Source organism: Ixodes scapularis, unplaced genomic scaffold (assembly GCF_016920785.2).
Source record: "Ixodes scapularis isolate PalLabHiFi unplaced genomic scaffold, ASM1692078v2 PGA_scaffold6__148_contigs__length_123643588, whole genome shotgun sequence".
Taxonomy (NCBI): Eukaryota; Metazoa; Arthropoda; class Arachnida; order Ixodida; family Ixodidae; genus Ixodes; species Ixodes scapularis.
This window is the reverse complement of record NW_024609881.1, coordinates 48,732,593-48,745,358: the sequence shown is the minus strand read 5'-3', so window position 1 is coordinate 48,745,358 and position 12,766 is coordinate 48,732,593. Positions and strand designations below refer to the sequence as shown.

Genomic DNA, 12,766 nt, shown 5'->3' with positions numbered 1-12,766 from the left:
AGAAACGGAAGTTTGAAACGAAGTTGTGTATTTATTCACTCAAATTGTTAACCACGAAAGGATCATATCAGAATGAAATATCCCTTTCAATCCGTTATAGACAACGTACATCTGACTGGGAAAACATTAGTTATACAATAACAACAATAACGCAATATTGATAAAAACCAAACTTGGTATTATTTATTTTATTATTTCAAAATACTGCGACCTCGATGAGGTCATCGCAGGAGTGGAGAGAAAACATACATATACATTCAAAAAGACAATCGATTAAAGATGTACACACCCTACAAACAAAACTTAGAAAACCTTGAAAAATGCAATATCAAAAGATTACAAAAACAATCACATACACTTCAAGTACAGGCACCATACCAGAACACCTACTGTATTTCTAACACAAACTTATCAAAATCGAGACAACGAATGGATCCATTTATGTTATTCCAGTTTTCTATCGTTCTAGGAAAAAAAGAATATTTAAAACAGTTAAGGTGGGCTCTGTATGGTACAAGATTTAATGGATGGAAGCTTCTAGTGCGTGATTCAGTAACAAAACTAACATATTTTTCTCGATTAAGTGTACAGTTATTATTCACTATTTTATGCAGGAGCTTGAGCCGTTCTACAGCGCGTCTAGAATCCAGAGGCGTAAGTCCTATGTCAGTCATGGCAGATGTAGGAGAAAAATTGCGGTCATATCTATTACAAATAAATCTAGCTGCCTTTGATTGTATTGCGTCAATCTGCTTTATATCACCTTTTAGATAGGGATCCCACACCACACAACCGTACTCTAAGATAGGTCTAATCAAGGTCTTGTACGCCGTTATTTTAACTTCCCTAGTTGAAGATTTTAAAGTTCTCTTGACGTATCCTAGCCTTTGCAGAGCACGAGAACAAATAGAACTGATGTGCTTATCCCATTTGAGACTAGGCGTGAAAAAAATACCCAAATACTTGTATTCGTGAACTTGACGCAGAATTATATTACGAGTACCATAGCTAAAAACAGACGGTTCCTTCTTATTAGTAAATGACATAACTACAGATTTCTCAAAATTAATTTCCATCTGCCACTTTTTACTCCAATTCAAAAACTGTTCAAGAGAGTCATTTAGTAAGGCATGGTCATCTACCGAGTTGATTTCGTTGTACAAAACGCAATCATCTGCATAGAGGCGAATTTTAACTTGAAGACCATTTGCAACGTCATTAATATAAAGTAAAAACAAAAGAGGACCTAAAACTGATCCCTGCGGGACACCGGAACTAACTGAGACATTGCTAGAATGAACATCCCTGTATGAAACAAACTGTGATCTATTTTTTAGGTAATCTTCGATCCAATTAACTAATGACGTATTATTTAATATCGCTTGTAATTTCTGAAGAAGCTTATGATGTGGTACCTTATCAAAAGCCTTAGAATAATCTACAAAGATGGCATCAAGTTGTACTCTTTTATCTAAAGCTAAAGCTATGTCGTGAGTGAATTCAAGAAGTTGGGTTGAGGTGGAGTAACCACGACGAAAACCATGCTGTTGAGGGCAAAGAATAAAATTAGTCTCGAGGTACTCAGATATCTGTTTATAGACAATATGTTCCAAAAGTTTGCATGAAGACGATGTGAGCGAAATGGGTCTGTAGTTTGTGACCATCTGTTTGTTGCCTGACTTGAACAAGGGGATAATTTTAGCCGACTTCCATGACTGAGGCACTGTTGCAGTAGAAATAGATTTTTTGAAAATGACAGATAGGTATTTTGAACTCCAAAGTGAATAACGGCGAAGAAAAGAATTTGGAATTCCATCAGGGCCAGGGCTTTTCTTACAGTCAAGTTTCATTAGTAGATTCAGGACACCAGAAACACTAATCTCTAAATCAGATAAAGCTGGGTATATACCTTCAAAGGAAAACTCTGAATCATTGCCGTTGTCACGACTGAATACAGATTTAAAATAATCATTGAAACAGTTCGCTATCTTTGTCGGCTCACTTACAGATTCACCTTCAATAGTAAAACTCTGTGATACACTACATCTTGGAATAATAGATCTCCAAAATTTGGCAGGATTTGATTTCATAAATTCAGACAAAGTTACATTAAAATATTTGGTTTTAGCTGTTAACATCTTTTCTTTCAAGGTTGTTTTCAGATATTCAAACGAGGTATGAACAACTGATTCTGTGTTATCTTTCGTTGAACGACGTCTCCTCTTCGTTTGCCGCATCAACTGCAGCACCTCTCTCGTAATCCAGGGGTGCCCAGGGTTCTTTTTCTTTCTAGTAACAGGTACAAATTTGTTGATGCATTTTTCTATAAGGGAGTTGAAATATCTAAGCAACGTATTGACATCAGCGTCTAGACTTATGGCACAAAAATCATCAAAATAAAAACTAAGTTCATCAATAATTGACACATCGTCAGCTCTGTTGAAATCAAGGAACGTGACGAATTCAGGGTTCGAATGCTTGACACGAATGTTAAGGCTGACAAGGACAGCTTTGTGATCAGAAATTCCCTCGACCACCTCGCAGTCATAACCTAGGTTTGCGATACTATGGGTTAGAAAAACAAGATCAAGAACAGAATTATCTCTGGTGCACGTTTTGACAACCTGATCTAGGTCGAATGACACAGCTATATCTACTAGAGCATCACAAATGGCCCTGTCGCGACAGCCAACCACTAGCGTTTCCCAGTTTATATCGGGTGCATTAAAATCGCCCAGCAAGATAAGCTTGAAATTCGCCAGATTGTATTTGTGAATGTAGTCATATATATGAAAGATCGTTTGCAGGCCCGAACTAGGAGCGCGATAAACCGCTCCGATAACAAGAACGAACTTATCAAGCTGCACCTTACACCATAAAGACTCTGTGTTAGGTAAACAGGGAAGAACCGAAAAGCTAATACCAGATTTAAAAAAAAGCGCGACACCACCACCTCTAGAAGACCTATCGCATCGTACCACGTTGTAATTAGGAGGTGTAAATTCGCAATCAAGAAGGCCATCGTGTAACCAGGTTTCCGTAACACACATCACGTGCGGTGAATAAGAAGCTGCAATGCACGAGAACTCTGTAAATTTAGGGACAAGGCTCCGAGCATTAATGTTTAATACAGACAATGGTTTATTCGGTAACTGTCAGTTCGATCCGGTGGCAAGAACCGGAGGAGGAACTTTTATCAGCGTTCTATTTGTTGAATCCCACGAGTATCGGTCGTTGTCAACAAGAGCGTAGTCGTAACGTAGACGGACCTTTGCGCCATTTCTTCGGAATTCGGCAGTACTAAGCCAGAGTTGTTTTCGAATGTCTCTAATACGAGGTGAAAAATCCTCGTTAATAAATATCCGTGTGCCTTTAAGTTTAGAAACATTTTTGAGTATCCGCATTTTGTCACGGAAGTCCATCAATTTAAAAATTATAGGTCGTATTTTACCTTGTGCGGGGATACCAATACGATGACAGCGTTCTATGGCATCGCAAGTCACAGACAGTTTTCTGGTCAACAGTTCAGTTACACTATCCAGTAGTGATGCAGGGGTTTCATTAACAGGCTCTTCTAGACCATATACGACCAAGTTGTTTCTGCGAGAACGGTTTTCCAAATCATCATTCTTACCTGTAAGTTGACAGACAGCTGTTTCGAGAGCGGCACTCTTTCTTTCTAGACACTGCAACCGTCGGGCGATATCAGATATCTGGGACGAGCCAGCTTCGATTGCAACAAGTCGAGATTCGTAGGCGGCAAACTTAGCATCCAGAGCCTCTTGTCTGTTTTTGATAGAAGTAACGTCCGCGGCAATTTGTGTTTGGCCAGTTAGTAATTGCTGAAGGAGAGCTAGCGTCTCGGGGCCAGGGTTAGATTCAATATCGCCACTACACAACAGGATAGATGAACATATCCTAAACCATGACAATATATCAGAACAAATGCCAACCAGTGGGCCCGGTAGCAGCAAAAGAAAGCGATCATCGGACTTAAAACCGTCTGGCAAAGAAACAAACTCTACCTGTAGGGTGAGACAGAAGAAACTCAGTGGCATATTCGTCTCGCTGCCACCAAGCCCACTGAAGAGAAGAGACTGCGTCGATGGCTTTATGGCATCTGTAGCGGAAGTAGGTGTCGCTGCGGTGCTTCCGTAGAGGGTCCAATCCAGTGTTGCTAGATGAAGTGCAGGCCGGTCGTCAAAAGGTGTCGAATCATCACACGATGACGGGGGTTCAGGAACCAGAAAGCGGGAACTGGCGAACCCGTGCGGCAACAAATCCGCGGTGACGCGGCATACGGAAGCCGGGGATGACCAGACCGTTCCGAAGACAGCGATCTGTAGGGTGAGACAGAAGACACTTCAGTGGCATATTCGTCTCGCTGCCACCAAGCCCACTGAAGAGAAGAGACTGCGTCGATGGCTTTATGGCATCTGTAGCGGAAGTAGGTGTCGCTGCGGTGCTTCCGTAGAGGGTCCAATCCAGTGTTGCTAGATGAAGTGCAGGCCGGTCGTCAAAAGGTGTCGAATCATCACACGATGACGGGGGTTCAGGAACCAGAAAGCGGGAACTGGCGAACCCGTGCGGCAACAAATCCGCGGTGACGCGGCATACGGAAGCCGGGGATGACCAGACCGTTCCGAAGACAGCGATCTGTAGGGTGAGACAGAAGAAACTCAGTGGCATATTCGTCTCGCTGCCACCAAGCCCACCATTACATTAAGTATTAAGTTGGTTACAGTGCTACCGAGCTTTAAAGAAATCCACCATTACATATAATTATACAGTTTCAACTTGATTACCAAAACGGCCCGCAGGATCAGGTGTAACATATCAGTCATGGATTATCACAATTATTACAGCCCTTTCTTTTCTCATTCCGCTGGAAGCAAGCTTCAAGAACTCGCGCGTTCTAGAAACGTGTTATGAAATGAGCACACAGCAGCATTTAGGATTTACGAGATTGTAGGTAAATGAAATCCCGTGACGCAATTTTTTTTTTTTTTTTGCACAGCCTTTTGATTTTTTTTCTTCCGTGCAAGCCGCGACCAGCGCAATACTGGTTCCTATGTCAAGATTCATGGATGCAGCGTTTGTCAAGATTCATGGATGCAGCGTTTATATTCCTAAGACTGAGTGGAGAAAAAAAATATGTAAGCGAGGTGTGTGTCAGTTGACGGCACTTAAAAAACAAATGGCATTGATAGCACATTCATTGTCAACAGCGCGTGGCCGAACCGTTTTGACATGAGCCGGTAACCGTTATTTTTTTCCGGTTCAGTTCCGGTTCGGGTTCATCGCGATAACAATATAACGGTTCGGGTTCGGGTCCAGTTCCGGAAAAAATACCGGTTCGGTTCCGGTTTTCGGTTCGGTTCGGTTCCGGTTCGACACCCTGATATTATGTTTATACTCGAGTATTTGTGATCGAAAGAAGAAATGAGAAGTGGAACCTGTGGAAGGAACCACTTTATGTGTTTCGTCATAACATCGTGCTCCGCCTTCCATACAAATCAAAATTAGTTGGCTTTGATTATTCCTCGACATGGTGTAACAAATAATGTGATGAGGAATTTAGGAAAAACCATGCACGATCACAGTTTTTATTTATTAAAAAAAACGTCCAGGAAAATCCTACGCTTGATTTTAGCATAAAACAACCTAGTTCTGAATAGTATTTTCTATTGAAGCACTTCTAGCGCTAAGTTTGATCGTCTGTTTAGGGCGTGAATAAAAGGTCAAGTAACTCTGGGTAATCTTTTTAAGCTATGTTATGACAAAACGTAATATCCTGTTGGAGGAAGTGCCGTTTTATTAGAGTTGAACGCCAGGTACGACTACTTATTCAAAACAATTTCGATCTAGAGGCACCTATGTTTTTGAACTGTAATTTGTTCTGAGCCTAATTACTCTCTGAAGCGTTAAGAAAATCTGGTTCTAATGTTATTTTTTTAGAAAAAAAAAAGAACTTTCTAATCACTGCTCGTTTTTTTTTCGTCTAAAAAAACCACTGTAGTTATATTGTTAAATAGGGTGGCATACTTTAAAAGAGATATCCGTCTTCAAAGGTTTTTCGACGACCTCAGAACTTTTTCAGCTCGTAAAGAACGGTTTCAACTCAAGCATATCGCCCCCTGGCGGACTAGAATGGCAACTGGGCAATGAAGACCTTTTTTGTATCAAAAAGGACCTTGGAATAACCTTTTATAGGCTTCTCCCGAATACCTTTTATGCGGGGTAATTAAGATAACTTTAAAGGCACTGCCCCATTTTCTTACGTTAAGTTAGGTTACGTATAAGTGACCGAAACATTCGTGTCTCGAATGTCGCGTGTCAAGCCTTCTCTTTTAACTGGTGGCCTCGCTTAATATGGAGCACAGAGGTCCCGGTGACTTCAACGTAATATTTCGTAACGTGACTTAACCTAAGAAAATAGGACAGTGTGAACCGGCTTTAAAGGTGGAGACTACGGACGAGCCGAAGAACCCTTAAGAGCTATTTTGCGACCAGATTTTATTTAAGTGTAACGTGAATGTTACGCTGCAAAACAAACCGGAAAAATCGGAGTCTGCACATAGTAAGCTCGAACGTTCACTGAATGGGAACGGGGTGATAAATATTTCCTTGTAAGATTACAAGTCATAGTTTTCTTTTAATAAAAGATAGAAACGACAAACTTGCCAAAGTCAACGACGGTTCTCTTCGCAGGTGATGGCATCGGCGAAGAGCGTAACTTGTGGCACCATTTCCCGTGAGATGCAGTGTGCTTACAACAAAGTGGGTCGTCTGCTCGCCGCTCCTTTCGGGAGCAGCGAGCAGGCATGTTTCCTGACGCGGTCGTCTGCGAACACGTGCGTCGTTGACATTGGCAAGTTCGTTGGTCTAATGTATTTCACAGCGAAAGAACGCCCAAATATTTTGCAAGGTAGAACTGACCTCCTTTATTCGGTCAAAGTTTGAGGTTTTTATAAGCAGATGGCGATTTTTCGGGCTTGTTTTACACAAGATCCACTGTAAGTACCGTTTATAATCGAGTGCGTTTTATTCTCGCAGGCTTACCCCACCTCGACAAGACGAGATTTGAGGCCGGGCTCGACGCTGGCGCATCGAAGATGAGGTCTTTCTGCATGGTGGGATTCTCCGACGCTCTTGACTGGAGACCCATCCTCTTCCAGGAGCCCTCCATCGAGCAGAGCGCATGCGCCCTCTGTGGACTGGTATCCCTGAAAGCTTCCAGGCTGCCTTGTGGCCACACGATCTGCTCCGAGTGCCACGAGCACTGCGCTCGGCAAGGGAGCACCTGTCCCCTCGACGAGGAGTCCTTCGGCGACGATGACTTTGGCCGAATTGATCTTCCACAGGGTTACATCGGAAAGCGCCGGGTGAATGCCATTTTCTGCGTGAATCATAAGTAACAGTATGATGCCTCGAGCGCCTGTCCGAATGGTGCGTTCAGCCTCCTACACAACCCAAGCATCAAGAGTGGTCGCGAAGTGGCCACAGATTACGTCGCCAAAGTAGGTGTGTCATGCTGTCGGAATTCGCGATCCTGCCGGCTTGTAAAACTTCCGGCAAGAAGCACGATAGAATGCAAGTTTCGCTGTCCTCGCGGCGTCCCAACTCTTGGCTACCGTTGCCTCCGTAAACTGTCAAACCTGGGAGCGATCTCCAATACCAGGCGTCTGCTGCATGACACTGCCATGAATGGAGGTGGGGGATCGGGGGCTGAGTGTGTAGGCGCACCGCAGCTCGTCACGGAGTGTGAAATCTCGCAATGAAGAACCCAGCGATCCTGGCTTTAGTTCCCACGTTTGCACGCTTCAATTTAGAGGAGCATCGTACAGGCATTCGGTGTTGTAATCAGTACTTCATGGGACACTTTAAATTTTTCACTCTAGCGGGGACACTGAAAACACCTGGCTGAATTCCTTATTTACAACGGAAACAGAGACCCCCGTTGGAGCTTACTTTCCGCTGTCTACGTATAAACAACACAAATTTAGTTTTATTAGCTGTAAACGAAAGAAGCACTTTTGTGAAGGCAGTAAACATAATGGTTAACGACGTATTCCAGAAAGGCAGTATTTCCTTGCTTCTGAACAAAACATAGAAAACGATATGGGTTAGCAAAAAAGAAAAAGGAAAAAAAGCAAATGCAGGAAAATTGATTTGCTGAATTTTATTTCTCAAATTGCCGTAATAATTGGAAGGAATGTTCTAAAAAAAAGAAAGGTCCAGCCCGCTGTTGCAGCCTAGCTCTTTGTCCTGCTCGTTCCCTTGTTCAAATATTAGAAAGACCATGTCACCGCATATATAACCGTGTGCACATTTTTTTACTGTTCAAACTCTGATATCTTGAATGTCTTACGTCCTTTATGAATATTCTTGCAGGAACAATACCGTGAGCCCAGCCTGCGTCAACATGCTGAAATAGCTGCATTAACCAAATAACTTCGCAGAACTAGGAACGAGAAAATAAACGTTCTGCCTTTAAAAAAAAGTGAGGTCTATTGGAAGCAAAATAATAAAAATTACAAAACAAGCGTAATATGTGAACATTAAACGAAAAGACTTTCTTGACAGGATATAAAAGTAAAGGACTTCACTTAAAGTAAAACAAAAAATAAAAATATCAAAACGACAGGGTCAATACAGTTTTTAATCTTAGGCCCTTTAGAACTACACCCTACAAATTAATACGCGTCTTTCTTCTGGCACTGAAAAAAAAATGTTGCAATTCTTGGCACCATTAAAGGGGCCCTGCAATCATATTTAAGCGTCTACCTTTTATGCGGTTTCCACGTCTCTTGGGGTTCGGGCAAGCAAGCGGGCACGGAAAGAGTAGCTAAATATCAGTGCGCCATATTTTAACCGGACGACACGGAAACCTCCTCCACCGACGAGGGCGACCCGCGGTACCGAAAGCGCGCAAAATGTGACGTCTTTGGTCCTGGGCTTGCTACTGGTCAGAGCCACTAAAAACTTATTTTTGGTCGAAATACAAAATATAAGTGGCGCGAACCGTTTCAATTATTTATAAAAGTGGTTTTTGTTCACTATTATAGATGAAAAAAAGAAAGAAATGCAGTTTATAAAGTACGGAAACAAGAAGTGACCCGTCGACATACCCGCCGCCAAGCGGTGGAAAAGGCGGCGCATACTAGAAAGGAGTAGTCGGATAAGGCACCGACACGGAAAAATCCCGGATGTACTAGGTGGCGCTGCAGTCGTATGGACAGGAGGAACCGACCGGCTCCGAGCGTTCCGAAGGCCTTCGGCGAGAGGCTTTGTCTTGCGGTTTGGCCGTTTCGCGGTATGGCAGCGCGAAGTGTCATGCCGAATTAGTGTTTAATCGCGCAGCAAACGCAATGAAAGCCGCTTTGGCTGCCCGCTGCATACAGCCTATCCAGAACATGCTTTAGTGGCGCCCTCTGGCGCCGTCGACACGGAGTGCGGCGGCCGTGAGCGCTCGAGGAGCTCACTATGCCTCCTCTAGTTCACGGCCACTCAAGCCCTGAACTAGCTCAAGTCGTGAGCTACGACGTCATCAAGGAGGTTATTTTTTGCTTGTTTTTGTAATTCTAAATTGCCTATAACTTTTAAAATAAAGCGAATTTCGCGAAAAGAAAAGTTTCACTAAGTTACTACGTTCAGTGCGCTCAGGTTCGGTGCAAATTAAGAAACAGTAAAAGTCCTTGCAGGGCCCGCCTTCGAGTCCGCGCCAAGCCGGTCAGGATTTGAAATATTATCGTCGCCTCTTATCGACCAAAATAGAACTCGTTAAAATGCCACGTATGCTTTAACTACAATCTTAAAACATATCACCGTTATATGTTTTTTTGTTTTTTTCTTTCTTGACAAAAATTAACCCGTACTTCCGCCGTTCTTTTTTTGCCTAGGTGGCTTGCTGGAACAAGCACAATGGCTGCAGCTTCATAGGTCCTGTTCAAAGTCTCCCGAAGCACTACACCGAGTGCACTTTCCACGTCGTGTCCTGCCCTAGGTGTCAGCTGGCCGTGCTGAGGAGCGAGATTGTGGGACATTGCAAAAATGGTTGCCGCGCTCCCACCGCTAGACCCACAGCGGACACAGATCATGCCACCCAGGGTTACGACCGAATCGAGCAAACGAGTAACGAACTCAAAGAAGCCTTGGGCAAACTCTCTGAAGACCTGTCCTGTCTGAACACCAGCCTCAACCAGTGCCGGGAGGACGTCAGGGCCGCTGAAAGGAGGTCCAAAGAACAGCTGAATGCTCAATCTGTAGACCTATCCTGTCTGCAGTCCAGCCTCAGTCAATGCCTGGAGGATATCAGGGCAGCAGGAAGAAAGTCCAGCGAGCAGATTGAAGCTCAGTCTGAAGGCCTGTCCTGGCTTTGCGCCTGCGTTAACCAGTGCCGGGAGGACGTTAGGGCTGCTGACCAAAGGTCTAATCAACAGCTTGAAGCTCAGTGCGCAACACTTCTTGAACACTTAGCCAGACTATATATTGAAGGTCCTGTTTTTCCAGAGGTCGGGCTGAGTGCAGTGGCAGGCGTCCCCAGTGAAGTAATTGGATGCCAGGCTGAAAACTTGCGTGGATGCGTCTCACGTCCGTTGAACGCCACAGGGAGCATGCGTCAAAAGGGACGGAGGGTTCGTGAAGCAAAGGGATTCCACTGGCATTTTGAGGGATGGGCAGCCCTGAAGCAAAAAACAGTAAAGGAAGGGGTTGGGCTAGCTGAGAGCCCCCGGCAGTATGTGTGTGGCTACAAGGTGTCGATCGTGATCATTTTGAGAAAGTACGGAGATACCGTTTATTTCAGCTCTGGGCTGAGAATTTATCCTGGGGACTACGATAGAAGGCTCGAGTGGCCGTTTAGCAAGAAATTCATGGTCGGCGTCATTCACAACAGGGACAGAGCAAAGAGCTACTATGGGAGGACAGATGCGAGTCGAAAAGAAAGGGAACCCGCATTCCAAAGGCCGAACAGGATTGCCAATGAGATCTTTCCATGTTTGATACCGTATTCCCTGGATAATATTGCATGGGATGGGTTTGTTGAACAAGACATACTCCACCTGTTCCTTCTGGTAGAGCCAAAGTAGGCTCGCTCTTTTTAGTGATGTGAAATTACATGAATCATTTAAGAAAAAGCCGCAAAGATTGATTTCTGACAGGTATCTTTAAAATGTCCAATTCATTCCCGGTACAGTTGAACTGAATAAAAAATGATTGAATTACTATTGTGTGCTGGAACAGTATCACGATTCATGTATGTGGACATCTTTTCCATCAACTGCTTTGCACATGAGTTTTCTTTTACTTTACTTACTCTAGAAAAGGTAATCTATAATTAATATAACCATTATACCCGCTTTTTATGAATACTTATCTGGCGCGGTGGAAAAGATATTATGCACACGCTGCGTGCTTTGCACAAGGATTTTTTCAATGAATCTTGGCGTAGAGAAACCACGCTTTGCCATCTGAGGAGAGCGCAATACGGAGCGCAAGTTTTCTGCTTTTGCTCAGGTGTTGCGATAATATTAGAACGTCGAGCTCTTATTGGCTGATTTAAAAATTTAGCGGGAAATTGAATTGGTGTATAGGCCTGTGACGTCCTATGATGCAATGCACGTGGTTACGCCGACGGCGACTCCGCGAAACACGGGAACGAGCGCCTGAGAACTGCGGTCTAAACAAAGAGTAGGTGGAGTAGACCTCAAGCAGGGTTGTAAAGTACCTAGGAAGACGTAACAGGAAATCGGTATCTAGGTACTTTTGTTGTACCTGAGGTACAAACCTAGGTACTTTCGTTTCTCGGCATCTGTATCTGTGTCTTAGGTACATTTTTCAGTAACTTGTGACTAAATGAAGTTACTTTTTACAGGTAATTTTTTCTTCACTTATCAAAATGATAGAAACTATAAATCTTGAAGTATTAACACACTACCATGTGCCATGATAAACGTTGAGTTGGGTACGACCTGGGAGACACTTACTTGATCGAACGACGTTTTAGCGAACGAAGCCCCGTCTATGGTTTTTCATCGAACGACGCTTTAGCGAATGGCGGTGTTAATTTGAGCGAACGGTGGATTAGCGATGCCGTTCAAGCGACACCAATTTATGGAATCGCTTCGGAAATACGTTTAGGGAAAATAGCGACCTGCTTCCTTCATCTCAAACTGAAATCGACTTCATTGCGCATTTGAAGCTCCTCTGACAGCTATACAAGAGGAGATAACTTGAAAGATGTGCACAGTTTCTGTTGCCTGTATGTTCTCCTGATGGTGGCTCTCTTCTGCCATAGATACAATATAAAATATAATTAAATATTAATTATAATTACAACCATAAAGAAATGTATCATCGCGGATCTATTACAGTTTCCACTCAATAAATTGGACTCAAATTCGGCGGTTATCAAAACTGAGAAAGTTCCGGAAGAAAAAAGAAAACGGTTAGTTTTCTTCAAACTAGCGAATGAAGAAGAAAAAAACGAGGAAGCTTGAAGCCTTTCGCTCGATGTCGCGAAGGTTTGGTGCATATGCTCTCGACTCACGCGTTTCTTCATGCGGCCGACGTATCTGGGCCCTTCGGCGTCAGCGCCGGCTCATGTGAATACGGTCTTCCTTATTTCTCGCATTGACACCAATAAAGCACCCTTATCGAACTCGTTTATTGTTTATCCTTAGTATGCAAAGCTTTCGTTCCAATATATATTCACGAATTCGGATAAAATAAAGTATTTTTAAAGTAACTGTACCCGTACCTAGGT

At 43.4% G+C, this 12,766-nt stretch overlaps 2 protein-coding genes across 2 annotated transcripts; one reads left to right on the top strand and one right to left on the bottom strand.

Moving 5' to 3' along the window:
- Positions 1-2,002: 2,002 nt before the first annotated feature.
- LOC121045960 lies at positions 2,003-5,550 on the bottom strand. The gene is made up of 3 exons (XM_042294754.1): positions 5,532-5,550; positions 2,109-3,154; positions 2,003-2,014 (listed from the first exon to the last, which is right to left on the bottom strand). Exons 1-3 carry the CDS (start codon positions 5,548-5,550, stop codon positions 2,003-2,005), a joined length of 1,077 nt encoding a protein of 358 aa, XP_042150688.1.
- Positions 5,551-7,062: 1,512 nt separating this feature from the next.
- On the top strand, positions 7,063-11,250 carry LOC115327458 (TNF receptor-associated factor 6). The gene is made up of 2 exons (XM_040206371.2): positions 7,063-7,385; positions 9,903-11,250. Exons 1-2 carry the CDS (start codon positions 7,116-7,118, stop codon positions 11,088-11,090), a joined length of 1,458 nt encoding a protein of 485 aa, XP_040062305.1. The 5' UTR covers positions 7,063-7,115; the 3' UTR covers positions 11,091-11,250.
- Positions 11,251-12,766: the final 1,516 nt, after the last annotated feature.

Bases quoted from the DNA above. Each gene is read 5' to 3' on its own strand.
- LOC115327458 (XM_040206371.2), top strand. From the start codon at position 7,116: ATGAGGTCTTTCTGCATGGTGGGATTCTCCGACGCTCTTGACTGGAGA. The intron at 7,386-9,902 runs GTGAATGCCATT...TTTTTTGCCTAG, and splicing joins GTTACATCGGAAAGCGCCGG to GTGGCTTGCTGGAACAAGCA.